Source organism: Coturnix japonica, chromosome 10 (genome assembly GCF_001577835.2).
Source record: "Coturnix japonica isolate 7356 chromosome 10, Coturnix japonica 2.1, whole genome shotgun sequence".
Classification (NCBI taxonomy): Eukaryota; Metazoa; Chordata; class Aves; order Galliformes; family Phasianidae; genus Coturnix; species Coturnix japonica.
The window spans coordinates 14,274,189-14,289,623 of NC_029525.1; the positions used below are offsets into that span (position 1 = coordinate 14,274,189).

General features: G+C 50.8%; 1 protein-coding gene and 1 long non-coding RNA gene across 19 annotated transcripts in view; one reads left to right on the top strand and one right to left on the bottom strand.

The window, feature by feature from the left end:
* The window catches only part of LOC107318847, a 42,108-nt gene extending 34,356 nt beyond the window's left edge, over window positions 1-7,752 (bottom strand). For 7 of the 16 annotated variants that reach the window (XR_001557534.2, XR_001557540.2, XR_001557541.2 and 4 more), the window contains exon 1: window positions 5,153-5,363. This is a non-coding gene — a long non-coding RNA (uncharacterized LOC107318847). The other 9 variants (XR_001557542.2, XR_004308487.1, XR_001557543.2 and 6 more) reach the window with 5 other exon arrangements.
* Window positions 4,374-14,520, top strand: NR2F2 (nuclear receptor subfamily 2 group F member 2). Of its 3 annotated transcripts, none has more exons than XM_015873135.2 (3): window positions 4,374-4,538; window positions 10,528-11,055; window positions 14,038-14,346. In XM_015873135.2, exons 1-3 carry the CDS (start codon window positions 4,496-4,498, stop codon window positions 14,310-14,312), a joined length of 846 nt encoding a protein of 281 aa, XP_015728621.1. In that variant the 5' UTR covers window positions 4,374-4,495; the 3' UTR covers window positions 14,313-14,346. The 3 variants fall into 3 exon arrangements, with proteins under 3 accessions (XP_015728621.1, XP_032302653.1, XP_015728620.1); XM_032446762.1 differs by lacking the exon at window positions 4,374-4,538 and adding an exon at window positions 8,432-9,169 and having other exon boundaries at window positions 10,507-11,055; window positions 14,038-14,520; XM_015873134.2 differs by lacking the exon at window positions 4,374-4,538 and adding an exon at window positions 8,620-9,169.
* The last annotated feature ends 915 nt before the right edge of the window (window positions 14,521-15,435 follow it).

Here is a 15,435-nt window from a genome sequence, read left to right on the forward strand (position 1 = left end):
CATCTTAAAACACTCCAAGCCAGAGTGTGCTCTTTGCTTTATACACACTAATAAAATGATTTACCCTTCTCTCTCTGCTCTCCTCACAGGAGAAAATCGTTCAAGTCCCGGCTATTTGTGTGTGATCAGTAAATATTTAGTGTGGCGACATCTTCAGCTCCTCTCCTGATCAATACGCAACCCAACAGGAGGTGGACTATTGTCCGGGCAGTGACTTGCTGAGATCTCCTTCAGATGCATTCCTTGCCCCCATACCGTCTGTTATGATTTATCCTCGAAGGTAACGAGCAAAGAGAGAAATTGAGGCTGTAAAAGCTTCTGTCTCTAACCTGTTTACCGTGGCGTTAAGCCACCTAAGCGAAGAATGCCTTATTCATCCCCATCTCCCATCTCTACATGATGGTCTGGCACTTCCAAAACGCTGCTAGAAAAATGAATGTGAAGGCAGGCAGCCGTCGCACGGGCACTTCGCATCCCTGCATCCTGCTGTCCCCTCTCCCCCGGCCCCTGGAGTGACAGCGGTGTCACATCAGGGCGAGACCCGCTCCCACCCCGCAGCATCCCGCGGGGGTCCGCAGGGTGCGGGATACGGGGTGCCCCCTCCGCTGCTCCCCGCTCTCCCTCCCGCAACTCTGCATCCCCGGGTTCAGCCGAGGCAGGGCTGGGGCTGAGGGCTTTCTGTTTGTTTGTTTCTCCGGTTGGTTGGTTGGTTGGGGGAGCGGTGGGGGGGGGGGAAGATTTGTAACGACTTGGAAAATCTGCAGCAAAGAAAATAAAATGGAAATGTAGAGAAGCTTAAAGCTCAGTTCCTGTGGTTACCCATACACGAGAGCTTTCCCAGGGTGATAAAATGGACAGAACGAGAAGTTCGCGCGAGCGCGCGCGTGTGTGTGCTTTACCCTGATCTGTTATTTCACTCCTGGGAAAGCCCGTGTCTCGGATAGGAAATCTTTCCCCCTCGCAGTCACGCCGCGCAGTGCCCGCGGATATCCGCGCAGCGCAGCGCAGCCCCGGCCGCACGATGCCCGCCCCTGGCGCCGTGCTGGCTGCGCACCCCGATCCCGCACCCCGATCCGCACCCCGCTCCGCAGCCCCCGCCAGCGCCCAGCTGTTTTCTTTATTTCATGTGCATTTACACAGCAACCCCGGGTCGGAGGCATTTCTCTGTGTAAACGCACGCTGCGTGCATGCACGCTCCATAAATACATGGCTGTGTGTTAGAGATGTGCGACTGTTATTCAGATCTAAAACCGGCTACATCCACCTGTTAACTTTGTTTAGAAACCACTTTCACTAATGGCTTTTCGCTAACTTATTCAGTCCGTTACTCGAGTATAGGAGTCAATGGAGGGGAAAAATCCATATGAAAACCTGCTTACAGGCTCTCTCCGCGAGGACACTTTACACACCTTGCCCAGACAGGGCTCCTATAGAGCGCTTATCTCTCGAATATATCTTTATACTAATGCATACTTAATTGGTCTGTCTCGACTGTCCATATAAAACAATTTAATTAGGGTGCTTTCTGCTTTGGAAAGAAAGAAAAAAAATCTGCCCAGCATTTATTGTATTTAGCACCAATACAGGCAGAAAATGTTGCACAAGTTTTTGGTTGAAAGAGCACCTATGTGTCCATTGAAGGGCGTTGATCCGAAAAGACAGAGAGGACAAGTAAAATCGATTTGAAGCGACCCTCTCTGTCCCTTTCACACCATTCAGACACTCCATTCCTTCTAAGACAAAGACCCAGCGCCTTGGGAATGCTGGCAAAGGGGGGGAAAAAAAGAGGAGGAAAAAAGAAAAAAAAAAAAAAAAAAAAAAAAAAAGGCTTCAATCCCCCCAAGCGAAAGGGAGAGCTCTGAAATTCCTTCATATCGCTGTTATTTCCCCCCCAAGATATGTTCAGCTCCAGGATTTTCTTCAATTCGGCGTCTAACGTTTCTGCTGTGAGGAATGTCCCTGTGAGGGAGGAGGTAATTATGGCTATTAGTGCTGCGAGCCCGGCCGCAGCCTTGGTCACTCGCAGGCTTTTGGGGTTAAAATAGCTCTCACCTCTGACCCTGCAGAGCAGAGTTGGAGCTATCGCCACAAGTTGGGCCAAACTTTCCAAATGTGCGGCTGTGCGGCACCAAAGGGAGACTTCTCTCTGGCATTATTTTTGGTTGGGATTTAAATCATCTTTAGGCTATTTAATTGCCTTTCCCTCCTCCGTTTTTAGGGGTTTGGGTTTTTTTGTTTGTTTGTTTGTTTTTCTGTTCCAGCAATCTCTTTTGGTGAGGTGTGGGAGAAGAAAGCTCAAAGTGCCCTTCTCCCACCACCTTTCCCTCTGTGCTTGTCATTTGGGTTTGATTTTCACCAAGAAAATGGTCATCCCCAAACTGAGTTCCCAGGTCATCCTTATCTTCTCCACAGAGCTCAGGAATAAAGGAGTTGGGGGGGGGGCGGCACGGGGAGGGGTGACCTCCTCCCTTTAGTCCATCCCCACCGCCACCACGGGCCGTCGAGCTCTGCAGAAAGGAGCATTTGCAAAAGGGGAGAAAGGACAGGCAGTGTGGGTTCACCTCCTCACACCTTTCAAGCTCATCCTCTGCGAGGGGGCATCTGGAGGCCGGGGGGAACAGGGGGAGGGCACCCACAGCTGCGAGCATCCCTCTGGCAAGAAGAAAAATGCATTCGAGCGGGATACGTCTCCATCTTCCATGTACTGATTAGGCTTAACAAGAGTGGAAACTTGTGTAGCCCATATTTATGGTATTAACGAGCAGTTAAAAGATTTATCCTTCTTCTGATCAATATTGTTCGTGCCCGGCCCCCCCGGCCCGGCCCCGGCCCTCCCCGAGGGCTGCAATGACAATTGCCTTTATACTTTTTCATCACTGTTCGAGGTGGCAAAACCCCATTGTAATTTTCATTAGCCCAGTAAACATGCAATTAACATGCAGCACTGTGGTTAACTTAATTCCCGTTTTAAGGCAAGGACAAGCAAGAAATGGAAGAGCGTTTGTTCCATTTGTCAAGTATGACACACTTCTTACCATAACAGTTTCTTAAAATAAAAGCTCGGCTCCCCACGACCACGACCACCACCCCTCTTTCCAGAAACCCCCCACACCGACACACACACACACACACACATACACACACACACACAAAAAGGAGCAGGAATCCATTAGTTGGAGAGTATTCTCCTGCCAAAGGCGGTGTAATGTATTCCAAATTTTCCCAAGCCCTCACTGTACTGGGGTCCCGTTTCCCCCCTGGGGAAGGGGCTGTGAGCTGATATTTCTCGTGGGTGAAGGATTCAGCCTCCCTCGAACCGTATTTTTTAATAAAATAAAACAAACGTGCTTGCCATGTCTAAAAGTTGCCATGTTTGTGAAGGGGGTGGGGAAAATGTCTCCAAGGGTTTCAATTAGCAACAAATGATTATTGCAACGGATTTTTGGTAATGAAAAAATGTGGAGTACCTCTTTCTAGCTGGGATCTCAGGGGCAGTGAAAGAGAGCGGGGGGGAGAGGAAGAGAAAGAGAGAGAGAGAGAGAGAGAGAGAGAGAGAGAGAGAAAGAGATTGCTGATTAGCTCGGATTCTTTCCCAACTTGCTGTAGCGTGTGCTTGCGTTCCCTGCCGACCCTACACAGGACACTATATATTTTTTCCCCTTCGGTGCATGTGTTGATAGTTCAGCCTGTAGTTGTTTGCGGTTGGCTTTTTTTCTTTTCTTTTCTTTTTTTTCCCCCTGCCTGCCGGGGAGGGGTAAGGTAGGGAAGGGGGGGCTGAAATCGGCCGCATCCATCCTCCCCCCCACAGTCATTAAGTTAGGAGATTTCCCTCTTTTATTATTATTTTTTCCCTCCCCAATTGGAGGGGTGGGTTGTGATTTTCAACCCCCCCACCCCCCCTAAGTCTCGCCTTTCCAGCTCCAAACAAGGTGTAGCGAGACGCTCTTCCTTCTAAGGAATGAAATGAGAGACAAGGATCACTCAAAGCCATCTCCTACCTTGGGCTTGGGGATTTTTTCTTAAAGGCGAGGCGCACATTCCTCAGCAGCTATGTACAAAGCCCCCCCTGAAACCTTGTCTGTGTAAAGTTAGAGTGTGTTCAGGGTTTTTTTTTTTTCCTCTCTCCCAAGGCTGATCGCTAATAATACATCGAAAGCACTTCCCTTTAGGTTGTGGGAAATCTATTCCCTTCACCTTGCCTCCTTTTTTTTCTCCCCCTGAAGGCTGTAACTTTACTTTTTTTTTTTTTTTCCTCCTTTTTTTTTTTTTTTTTCTTTTTTTTTTTTTTTTTTTTTCCCTTTTTTTTTTTTTTTTCCTCCCTTTTTTTTTTTATCAGTTTGCACAATCGCTTAGATAAACACCACGAAGGAGACTTCTCTTTAATTACCCAACGCACATCTTTCTGGGGGGCAGACAGCGGTCTGATCATTTTTTTGTTGTTGTTGTTGTTTGTTTGTTTCACCTGCCAAACTAAAGGAGAGGTAGAAAAAGGAAGATGCAAGCGATTTGGGACCTTGAACAAGGCAAATATGGTTTTGGTATGTTTACTTCTAGTTTTTTTTCTTCTTCTTTGACACTTTTTTTTTGCGGGCAATGTGTTGTGATTCTTGTGTTTCTCTTTTAAGGAAAACAAAAAATCCAAAAAAGCAAATGTTAGCTAACGTGCGTCTTAAACGATCGTTTCTAAGGTTACGTGGGTTGCTCTAAGGAGGGGAAGAGGGGAGGGGGGGGGAAGACCCGAGGCTGTGTAATCGCAGCACCGCCAGTTAGCACGTCCTTTAGCTAAATAAAGAAATCAGCAAACAAACAAACAAGCCAGCAAACCCAACGACCGGGATCGGCTCCCAGGTCCGAGGCTGCGAAGTGCCTCAAAGTCATTCCCAAAGCGGCGGCCGGGGCTGGGGATGGGGCCGGGGCTGGGGTTGCGGGCGGGGACGGGGCTCCGCGATCGGACCGCGCCGGGGCTGCGGCTGGCAGCGCTTATAGATACAGATATAGATATATTTAAGGGGGAAGGGGGTGGACATAAATAAATAAATAAAATAAAGGAAGAAGGTCGGTGGGGAAGGTATAGCGCTAAGATCCCCTTCTCTCTCCCCCTCCGGTCGCTTCCCCGGTTAAGTACAATGGAAAGAAGCTGGAATATACTCACCCTCCGAAGGTGTGGTTGGCGGCGCGGCGGAGGCTTTATGGCAGTTATTTATCCTTGCTTTATTACGGCAAAAAGGCGCAGATCTGAGTTTAAGCAGCAAAAGTGTTTTGCTCTGACAGCCGCGTGCGAGGCACGGTTGCACGTTTTTAAAAAGAAAAAAAAAAAAAATCACAAAACCGGATCGCCCCCCAACCCCCCATCCCTGACCACTATCCCTTAAAAATACCTATTCGGCACAGGGCTGGCAGGAACCTTGACGCAGAAATCTTATAGTCCGGTCTAGGAGTGCCCAAGCCAATTAATTTTAAATCCTTAGGAATTAATCAGATTAAAATGTACAGAAGTTTCATTCTCGTATGCATACGTGAGCCAAAAGTCGTTTCCCTTTAAGAGATCCTTTTCTTTTAAAGTTGAATTTTAGGCAGATAAGAGACTTACACTAGGGGGCAGCCAGATACTGTACTTGCTCCAATCTTAAGCAATTTTTTTTCCCTCTCTCACAGCATATGCTCTGATTTAGCACTGTAAATTTTTCAGAGGACCCAACTCTGACAGCCCCTGGTGATTTTCAAAGTACCACAAGCCAGTGGTTAAAAATTGCATTGACTTGGAAGTTCAGAGGCACACAATAGGAGCCACTTTCCCTATTCATGGAACTTCAGTGTGGTGGAAGAGAAAAACACACACATACTACATTGAGGGAGAAGAGGAATTCATTGAATTCTGTTAGACGTAACTGCTTTCCACTGAGTTCAGAGCGAAACTCGGTATTTGTTCGATGCTCTATTCATATTGCGATTTAATCTAGAAAGAATTAGAGGGCTGCGAGGCAGCTTTCTGCCAGGGAAGCAGCTTCCCTCTCTTCCTCCTTGTTTCAAAAACCCCAAGATTTACACCGGCTCTATCCCCAACTCTATTTTAGCAAAATAAATCCTTCCTCTCCCTCTCATTACAATAAATTTACATCTGCAGTGAAATGGCAGGAGGGATGCGCTTATTTATTTGGAATAAAAACAATAGAGCCTTACTTCTAAACAGAGCATCTCTATTGTGACGGGGCTCGGAGAAGGACAGCGGAGAATGTCCCCTTCTTGGCGAGGCGCTCGGGTCTCGAATAGGATTTAGCAAAATGAACCGTAGTTCATTTTTCCCATTCACCCGCTCTGCCTCAGCCCACTCACAAACAAATGGCAAAGCGGCGAATGGTGCTAATAGAGAGTTGCACCGCTCCATCCCTCGAAGAGCAAATAGTTAATGCGGGGCATTCTTCATTAATGCTCGAGCGGTCGGCGGCACGGCGGTGTGTGAGCGTGTATCAGTGGCTTTGCATTGCTACGTTCGTGTATTAATATCGTGGGTGCTGCGAAAACCGCTTTCCCTTCTGATTTCCGCGCCGAGGACGGTATTAATGTTTTTGCACATGGCGAATTAATCCTGTTTACTTTGTCAGGTTCGAGGCAGGAAAGCCTTTATTTGGTTTTTATTCCTCTGGAAATCCAACCTCAGCAGCAATGTGGGACCGTTCCGCGCCTTGTGCTCCATCCCTCCTTAGGGTCACTCGCGAACCAGAAGGCGCTCACACCCTTTTACCGGGGACAGACGCCTTTTCCTTTCCCGGACCTCGGGCGCGGGTCGCAGTGCTCGGTCAGCTCCGTGTAACGGAGCCGCAGAGCATCCCCACCCGCGAGGTCCCGGCTTTGTGCCCGGTGAACCCGCAGCACCTGCGGCTGCCAGGCGTGTTCTCGCTTGTGACACCGGGACGGAGCACGGGGCGCGGAGCCCTTCGGATCCTACCGAGCGCTGCGGGGCTGCGGCCGTGCCCCGCGGGCTGCTCGGCTCCGGCTGCGCGCTGCCCGCCGGCTGCTAACGCTGTTCCGTGCCCTCTCTCGGTCCGATCGCCGCGTCGGCCGCGATACGGAGCCGGAGCTCCCGCTCCGTGCGGGATGGCTCCCGCTGCGGCGGTGCTGTGAGGGGCTGCGGTACCGCGTGGAGCGAGGAGAGAAAGGGAGATAGAAAGAGCACAAAGTTACGGCTGAGCCGGTGCGAGGCGCGGAGCCGTGCGGGGACAAGCGCGGAGGGCTCCGCAGGTGCCGCGGAACGGCCCGGCCCGGCCCGGCCTCGCCCTGCCCCGCGCGGCCGTGACCCCGAGGGCCCGGGGCCGAGCGTTGGTGTCATCGCGTTCCTCTTTCCCCCCCTCGTTCCCCTCCGCCGCCAGGTGAACCCGGATCGGGCTCCCGGAGCGGGGGCCGAGCTCCGCGCGCGGCCTCACAGCGGCGGCCTTTAGGACCGCGCGGGGCGGGCGAGCGCGCGGCGGCGGCCATGGCAGGGGCCGCGCACAGAGGGCGTCGCGCGCGGCCCAATGAGGACCGACGGGGGCGGGAGCGCGCGGAGCTTTCGCCCAGTCAAACGCCGGCGGCTCGCCTTATAAGGCCGCGCGGTCGCCATGGCGACGTGCGCTAAGTTGCAGCAGTCGTGTCAAAGTTCACTCTCCCGCCAGCGGGGCGAGCGGCCGGCGGGGAGCGCGCACAACACCCGGCCGCGCCCCCGCGCCCCTCCCTCTCCCTTCTCTCCCTCCTCCTCCCACCCGGGGGGGGGGGGGGGGGGGGGGGGGGGGGGGGGGGGGGGGGGGGGGGGGGGGGGGGGGGGGGGGGGGGGGGGGGAAAAATAAAAAAAGGGGGCCCCCCCCCAACCCCCCCCAAATTAAAAAAAAAAAAAAAAAAAAAGCGAAAAAAAAATTATATATAATAATAATAAAAAGAGACAGAGACAGAGAGAGAAAGCAGCGAGCGCGGCGCGAGGAAGAATTAAAGAGAGGAAGAATTAAAGCCGGCGGAGGAGGAGGAGGAGGGAGGAGGAGAGACGGAGCGCGGAGAGAGGAGGAAAGAGAAAAAAAAAAAAAAAAAGAAAAAAACCGCCCGCACACAACACAAAGCGGAGCGCGGCGGTGGATGTGGCTGCGGAGCTCAGGACTCGCGGCGAGAGCGGCCCCCAGCAGCCCCGCCGCCCGCCGCCGCCCCGCGCCTCCCGCGGCCGCGGCGTTCCCCGGCTGTTCGTCCGCGCCTTGATGGCTTTCCTGAATGGCTGACGGCGAGCTGCCCTGGAGCTGGCCCCCCGGCACCACCACCACCACCACCCGCCTCTCCGCCGGCAACTCCGCTGCGGATCGGCGCTGAGAGCAGCGGGCACAGCAGCGGCGAAGGGATTTTTTTTTTTTTTTTTTTTTTTATATATATATATATTTATATATTTATCTTTTTTTTTTTTTTTTTTCCCTTTTTTTTTTTTCCCCCTTTTCTCCCTTCTCTCTCCTCCGTGCTCGGCGCCGAGGAGCTCCGGAGAGAAAATAAAGGGGGGGAGAAAAAAATAAGAATAATAAACATTTTTCAAGATATATATATATTATATATATATATTATTTTTTTTTTTTTGAGCAACAAAAGGGAGAGAGAGGGAAAGAGAAAGAAAGGAGGAGGAGAGGAGAAAAAAAAAAAAAAGCGAACTGCTGCAAAAGCTGAGCTGCAGAGCAAAGCAAACAAACTTTGAAAATAAAGGGGGAACAGGAAGTTTGGCAACGGTGTCCAATAGATATGGCAATGGTAGTCGGTGCGTGGCGAGACCCCCAGGACGATGTGCCCGGAGCTCAGGGAACGCAGCCAGCGCCCGCCCCGCCGGTGCAGGGCCCCCCGGCCGGGACCCCGCACACCCCGCAGACCCCGGGGCCCGGCGGCCCCCCCAGCACGCCAGCGCAGAGCAACGCGGCGAGCCAGCAGAGCCAAGGGGACAAGCAACAGCAGCAGCAGCACATTGAGTGCGTGGTTTGTGGGGACAAGTCTAGTGGCAAACACTACGGCCAGTTTACCTGCGAGGGTTGCAAGAGTTTCTTCAAGCGGAGTGTAAGGAGGAATCTCAGCTACACTTGTCGTGCCAACAGGAACTGTCCCATTGACCAGCACCACCGCAATCAGTGTCAGTACTGCCGCCTCAAAAAATGCCTCAAAGTTGGCATGAGACGGGAAGGTATTGGGATTTCATTTGTTTTGCAATTTTATTTTTTTTCCTCACTCGCTGCCTTTTAGGTTTGCTTTTACTATTATTATTATTTTGAATTCTGACGATTATGCTTTTATTGTTAACCTCCCTTCCCTTCCCTCCCTCCTCCCCCCCAACCTCTACCCCACCAGAACCCTCCTCCCCTCCCCAAATAAACTTTCTCTTCGTGAAAGAAAGAACCGTGGGAGGGGAGGAGGGGGCTCCCGCATGCTGCCCCGGAACCCACTGCGGCCGTCGCCGTGTGCCGGGGGGCGGCTGCTCGGGGACGGATTTCCACTCCGGAGCCGATGGCTCCGCCGGACGCTCGCTGTCCCCGCGGTTCCTCCCCCCCTGCATGCTCGGGGCTCCCCGCTCGCATTCGGCCCCCGGCCCGCGGCTTAACCCAGGCGGTTCGAATTACGGTTACAATGGAACTCACCCTCCCGAGGGCTCCACAGCACTCCACTGTGGATTCCCAACCGGATTTTCCCTCCTCTAAAAACACATAGACACATCCCTCCCTCCCTCCGTGTGTGTGTGTGTGTGTGTGTGTGTGTATCGCCGTGTGCCTGCCTCTCCCCTCGCTCTGACCCCACTTTTCTCCTTCCTTCCTTCTCCCCGTCCTTCCCACGGGGGTGAGCAGCACCCAGAAGGAAGCGAGGGGCGATGGGGGCTTTGTGCTATAAAATTAGCCGGGAAATGTGAGCCCGCGGCCCCGCAGCGCGTCTGGACGCTGCTATGTAGGTTAAGGGTGAGGGGGCTCGGGACTTGCCGGGCTCCTCTTTGTGTTCCTGGGGGGGGAACCGGGCTTGGAACGCGGCCGGCAGCGAGCAAAGCCCGAGCGCGGTGTCCGCCGTCCCCCCGCCGCCGTCCCTCTGTCCCCCGGCCCCTTTTTCTCTCTCCTTTTTTCCTCTCCCCGTGTCAATGTCTGAACAAAACGCCACAGGCCCGCTTCCACGGGAAGGTGCCGCCGGATAAAGCCTGGCCCTGGGGGGGAGGTGATGCTGGGGCTGCTCGTTCCTCGCTTGCTTTTTCTTTTATTCTTTTCGGGGGTTGCGAAGTGTCGGTGCCCTCTGCCCCCTGGATGGCCCTCTCCCCCAGCCCCAAATCGATAAAGCTGCTTTGGTCGAAATGAAGAAAAACACAAAGCGTGGCCGTAGGAGGGATAGAAGGTTGGAGGGGGGGTAGTTCGCTGGGTCCTGCCGTGTGCGGGAGGTGAGGCTGTGCCGGGCCGGGGACGCGCTGGGCTCGGGCCGTGGCACGGCCGCACGAAGCGGTTTCGGGGCTTGCGGAGCTCGGAGCAATTCAGATATTAATAGCTGTAGTTTCTTCTTTATTCACTGCAGCGGTCCAGAGGGGCAGAATGCCACCCACACAGCCAACTCACGGTCAGTTCGCCTTGACAAACGGGGACCCTCTCAACTGCCATTCCTACCTATCCGGATATATCTCCCTTCTTCTGAGAGCAGAGCCCTACCCCACCTCCCGCTTTGGCAGTCAATGCATGCAACCCAACAACATCATGGGCATCGAGAACATTTGCGAACTGGCAGCTCGGATGCTCTTCAGCGCGGTGGAGTGGGCCAGGAATATCCCCTTCTTCCCAGACCTGCAGATCACAGACCAGGTGGCCCTGCTCAGGCTGACCTGGAGCGAGTTGTTCGTGCTCAACGCCGCCCAGTGCTCCATGCCCCTCCACGTAGCCCCGCTGCTGGCAGCCGCCGGCCTCCACGCTTCGCCAATGTCTGCTGACCGAGTGGTCGCCTTTATGGACCACATACGAATCTTCCAAGAGCAAGTAGAAAAACTGAAAGCGTTGCATGTCGACTCCGCAGAATATAGCTGTTTAAAGGCCATAGTCCTCTTCACCTCAGGTAGGCAGCGTTTCTTTGCTCTCCCCTTCCTCCCCCTGCCCCTCCTAGAGGTGTTTGCTCTTTGCAAAGTGTTGCTGCCTTTGCCAGCCCTGCTGCCCTGCCAGGAGTGGGGCTGGGGGGCTACCCGCGGGGCCTCGGCTCTCAGCAGCCCTGCAGCGTGGGCTGCGGGGGGAAATAACCCATCACAGCGATGAGAAATAGGCAGGGAAGCGCACCCCGAGCCTCGCTGCATCAGGCTGGGGAAGGGGGATAGAGAGGGCTCGGGGGGAGGCACCCATTCGCCACAAGAGACTGCGTTTTTCCCATTGAAAATAATATTTTATTTAACAGTCTAGCTCTGGGTTGTTGCATTTAATGACACGCATCCGAACAGCAGCAAAAATCTGTTTGATGTTGTTAAATACAAGGCGTCCTATCAGTGAAACCACTTTAAAAAGAGTATCATTTAATGGGCAGCCAGGAAGGAAGGGGGGCAGGGAGGGGGGAAAGCCCTGCAGGATTAAAAATTGAATTAAAAAATAATAATAATGATTAAAAAAACTTAAATGCGCAAAGCTGAGTTTAAAATATGTTCCCTGCCATCCCATAAAATAAAATAAATCAACTTCCCAAAGAGCTGTCTCTGATTGAAACAGAACGTGGCAGCGAGCAGTTCTGTGTCATTGGAGCTAAGGGGGAAAAGTTTGCATTTGTACCCAGCAGGAGCTGCAGAGTGCAAAGCGAGGAGAGGGTGCGGAGGGATCATTACCATAAGCAGTCGGGGACAGCAGGAAAAAGTCAGAGCAGAGGGCAGGAGCTGCGCTCCGCCGAGCAGTTCCGGGGTGGCACAATGTGAGGAGAGCAGCTCGGGGCGCTGCTGGGATCATCAAAGCGAAGGGGAGGGGGGGGGGGGGAAATATGTGTCAACTTTTGCTGCCTCGAAATAGTGCATGAGTTATAAAGCAATAATTGAGTGCGTTGTGAAATCTAATTAGCTTGCACTAGAGTTTAACCTGGGTGAGTAATAAACCTGATATTAACTCTGGAGGCTAAATATTTTTATTATTATTATTTTTAAATCTGCTCGCTAATTTGCGTAAGACATGATCTCAGATCGCTAACTTGAAGGCTGCAGCCCTGCAAGTTTAGGGATGGAGTTTAAAAATCCCTAGATTTCTTCTGTAGCTCATTGGGAAGCTTGGGAAAGTGGCCACGCGATAAACATATGAATGGAAGCAGGACCTGTAAAATAATTACTCATCGGAGTTTTTTAAAGCCTGATATCAGGAAACAGGAAAAAAAAATGTAGTTTATGTGGGAAAAGGAGGGCTCACAATCCGCTCCTTGTTGTCTTAAAGGGGGTCTGGGGAACGAAGTCATTTTCTGGACTTTGTCCAGGTTCTGGGTCGTGACCTAAACTTCCTTTTATATATTATTGCTTTACACATTAAAAAAAAAAAAAAAAAAAAGCCTTCTCCTCCCAGTCTTCCCCCTCCCCCCTTCAACCACTCGTGCTGAGGTCCTGGGGTGACCCACGAGCACCCACTGGGGGGGTCCAGTGTGGGACCGCTGCCCGTGCGGCTCTGTTTGGGGTCCAGGCACATCTGGGGACACCCCATGGATCCCCCACACAGCCCCTGGGCTGAGGCCGCCCCAAAGAGCAGAGCCGAAACCTCTCCTTTCTCCCCAAATCACTTTATTATGATGATGATTATTATTTTTAGCCTTCTGAGAAAACAATCGTCCGATCCTGTCGTAACTGTTTAATTTATTGCTATTTTCCAAATGTGAGGCCTGGCGTGTAAATTGCCTCCCAACGAGATAAACGCTCCTTCTTATCTCGATGCTGGGGAGATAGCCCCGTGCACAAGGAGGGCTCCGCACACGGCTCCCCAATAACACCACTGATGGAAAGCAGATGCACAGGGATGCACACACACACACACACATTGGATTTGCTCCTGCCTCTTTTTATTTATTTTTTTTTCTTTTTTTCTTCTTCTTCTTCTTTTTTTTACACACAGAAAGAAAAAAAAAAAAAAAAAAAAAAGGAAAAACACAACAACTGGGTTCTAATGACTCGCAGAATATGCATGTGTTAGCCCTGTGCCTAGGAAAGCCACAGGGAGGTCAGGTCACAACCTGTGCTCTTTCAGCACAGACGTCTCTGATTTAAAGGGAAGTTATTGTATTTTAGCGTATCAGGAAAAAAATGTCCAGACCCTATCAGGGAGTTTTCTTCTTGTAAGGGCCTTTAGGTTTAAAAAGAAGAAGAAGAAGGGGGGGGGGGGGGGGGGGGGGAAGAAAGAAAGAGAAAAGAAAAGAGGGGGGAAAAGAAACAGCTCAAATGAACAGAGAGATCACAGTTTGCATGGCTGCCTCTGAATAGGCTAAACTGACAAGATCAGTTTTAAAGGGCCACTTAAATCAGTTTCAAAGACTGAAGAAAAACGCGTTGTCTTCTCTGGGGGAGAATCTGTTGCTGGATCCGGGGCGCCATTCTCTGTGGCTGGGCCGGTTTTTTAGCGTTATGATGATGATTTCCATCACTGCCATCAGCACGCCTTCCCATCGCACGCTTAGGCTCCCTACGCTTCTTTTCCAAGTGGGGGAGATGGAGCGGTTCCCCCCTCCCCTCGCTCCCCGCCCCGCCCCGGCCTTTCCCTGCACACCGGAGGTGGGGGGACCCGGGCAGCGCCCCCCAGCACACGGCCCCGCTCCTGCTGCTGCGGAGCCCCTCCAGGAGGGAGAGGTGTGGAAAAGGACAGAGATTGGCCCTATGGGTGATACCCACGGAGAGTCTCGGGGGGCGAGGTGATGGCGCACCATCCGCGCTTCTTTCTAGAGATTAAAAGAAAAAAAAAGAAAAAAAAAATCAAAATCAAAAAGAAAACTTTTTAATCTGATGATTGTTTTCTTTATTCTTTTCTTTCTTTTTTTTTATTTTTTCTTCTTTTTTTTTTTAATTTATTTTTTATTTTTTTTTAATACACTTTCTTCTAGATGCCTGTGGTCTCTCTGATGTAGCCCATGTTGAAAGTTTACAGGAGAAGTCACAGTGTGCTTTGGAAGAGTATGTTAGGAGCCAGTATCCCAACCAGCCAACACGATTCGGGAAGCTATTACTACGTCTCCCCTCCCTTCGCACTGTCTCCTCTTCTGTCATAGAGCAATTGTTTTTCGTCCGTTTGGTAGGTAAAACCCCCATAGAAACCCTAATCAGGGATATGTTACTGTCTGGCAGCAGTTTTAACTGGCCTTACATGTCCATTCAATAAAATATGAGAGAGAGAGAGGAGACACGCAGAGAGAAAGATTAAGAAAACAGTGAAATAAGAATAAAGCAATTGAGAAGGGAGATGAGAGTGAAAGGAAAGCAAATGACATTTGGGTTCTGGTTGTTTCTTAAATTTCCTTCTGCTAAGAAAGGATGTAAAAGATGTTACAAAGTTTGTGAAGACGGGGTTGGGGGGGGGGGGGAGGAGGGAGAATAATTAATGGACTGTAAGATTGAAGGGAAGAAAAAAGGAGAGAAGAGGACGTGTTCAGCGGGAAGCTTTTACAGAAGGACGCATTAAAGAACTCCCGTGCGGACGCTCGCGGGAGAAATGAGAGAGTTGCCTTCTTAGGATCGTATTCTTTTGCTAAGAAAAAAAAAGTAGATGTAAAAAAAGTACAAAAAAAAAAACTTAAAAAAAAAGAGGAGAAAAAAGAAGGAAGAGAGAGATGAAAGAGGGCGTAGAAAAGAGGGAGGGAAAGAAGAAGGAGGAGAGTGGCGTATGGGCGTTGTGTGTCTTTGGTGTTTCTTTTTTCTTCTCTTTTGTTTTTCTTCCTTTTTTGGGGGGGAGAGGGGGGTTCGACTTTTTGAAGACGAATTTTCGCGCTTGAAGAGTGCAGTTTTAAAGGGAAGGATTTGGAGGAAGAAGGGCATGACGGAAGGAAGGAAATTCTTTTTTGTTTTTTTTCAAATGATGAATTGCTACCTACTGTGTCTAATTGTACCGTATAGGGCTGTGTCTTTTTTCCTTTTGTTTTTTTTTTTTTTTCTATGTATTTTTCGTGTGTTGGTCACAACGCAGTTGTATTCTGGTGTTCTATGAAGTTGAATTTTTTTGAGTATAATGCTTGGCTTCTTTTAAGAAAAAAATAAAAGAAAAACTAAAAATAGAAAAAAAACTGTTGTATCCTTTTAAAATAGTATGTTCTGAAAGAGATTAAAACTTGAGTCCGACGAACGTATCGGTATGAGGAAGGAAGGAAAGAGAGAGAGAGAGAGAGAGAGAAACACAAACTCAACATCACGGTGATGGAAGCGCACTTAAGGTGGTGACCCAAAATCTAAGCTTGAAGCTGAGAGAGCTATAATTATAGAGACCCGAATGAACCACACGTGTCATACAG

What these genes read in the sequence shown, in the direction of transcription:
- NR2F2 (XM_032446762.1), top strand. Translation starts at nt 8,740, where the DNA reads ATGGCAATGGTAGTCGGTGCGTGGCGAGACCCCCAGGACGATGTGCCC. An exon ending in AGTTGGCATGAGACGGGAAG is followed by an intron (nt 9,170 to 10,506) that starts GTATTGGGATTT and finishes TAATAGCTGTAG; the next exon opens with TTTCTTCTTTATTCACTGCA. An exon ending in CATAGTCCTCTTCACCTCAG is followed by an intron (nt 11,056 to 14,037) that starts GTAGGCAGCGTT and finishes ACTTTCTTCTAG; the next exon opens with ATGCCTGTGGTCTCTCTGAT.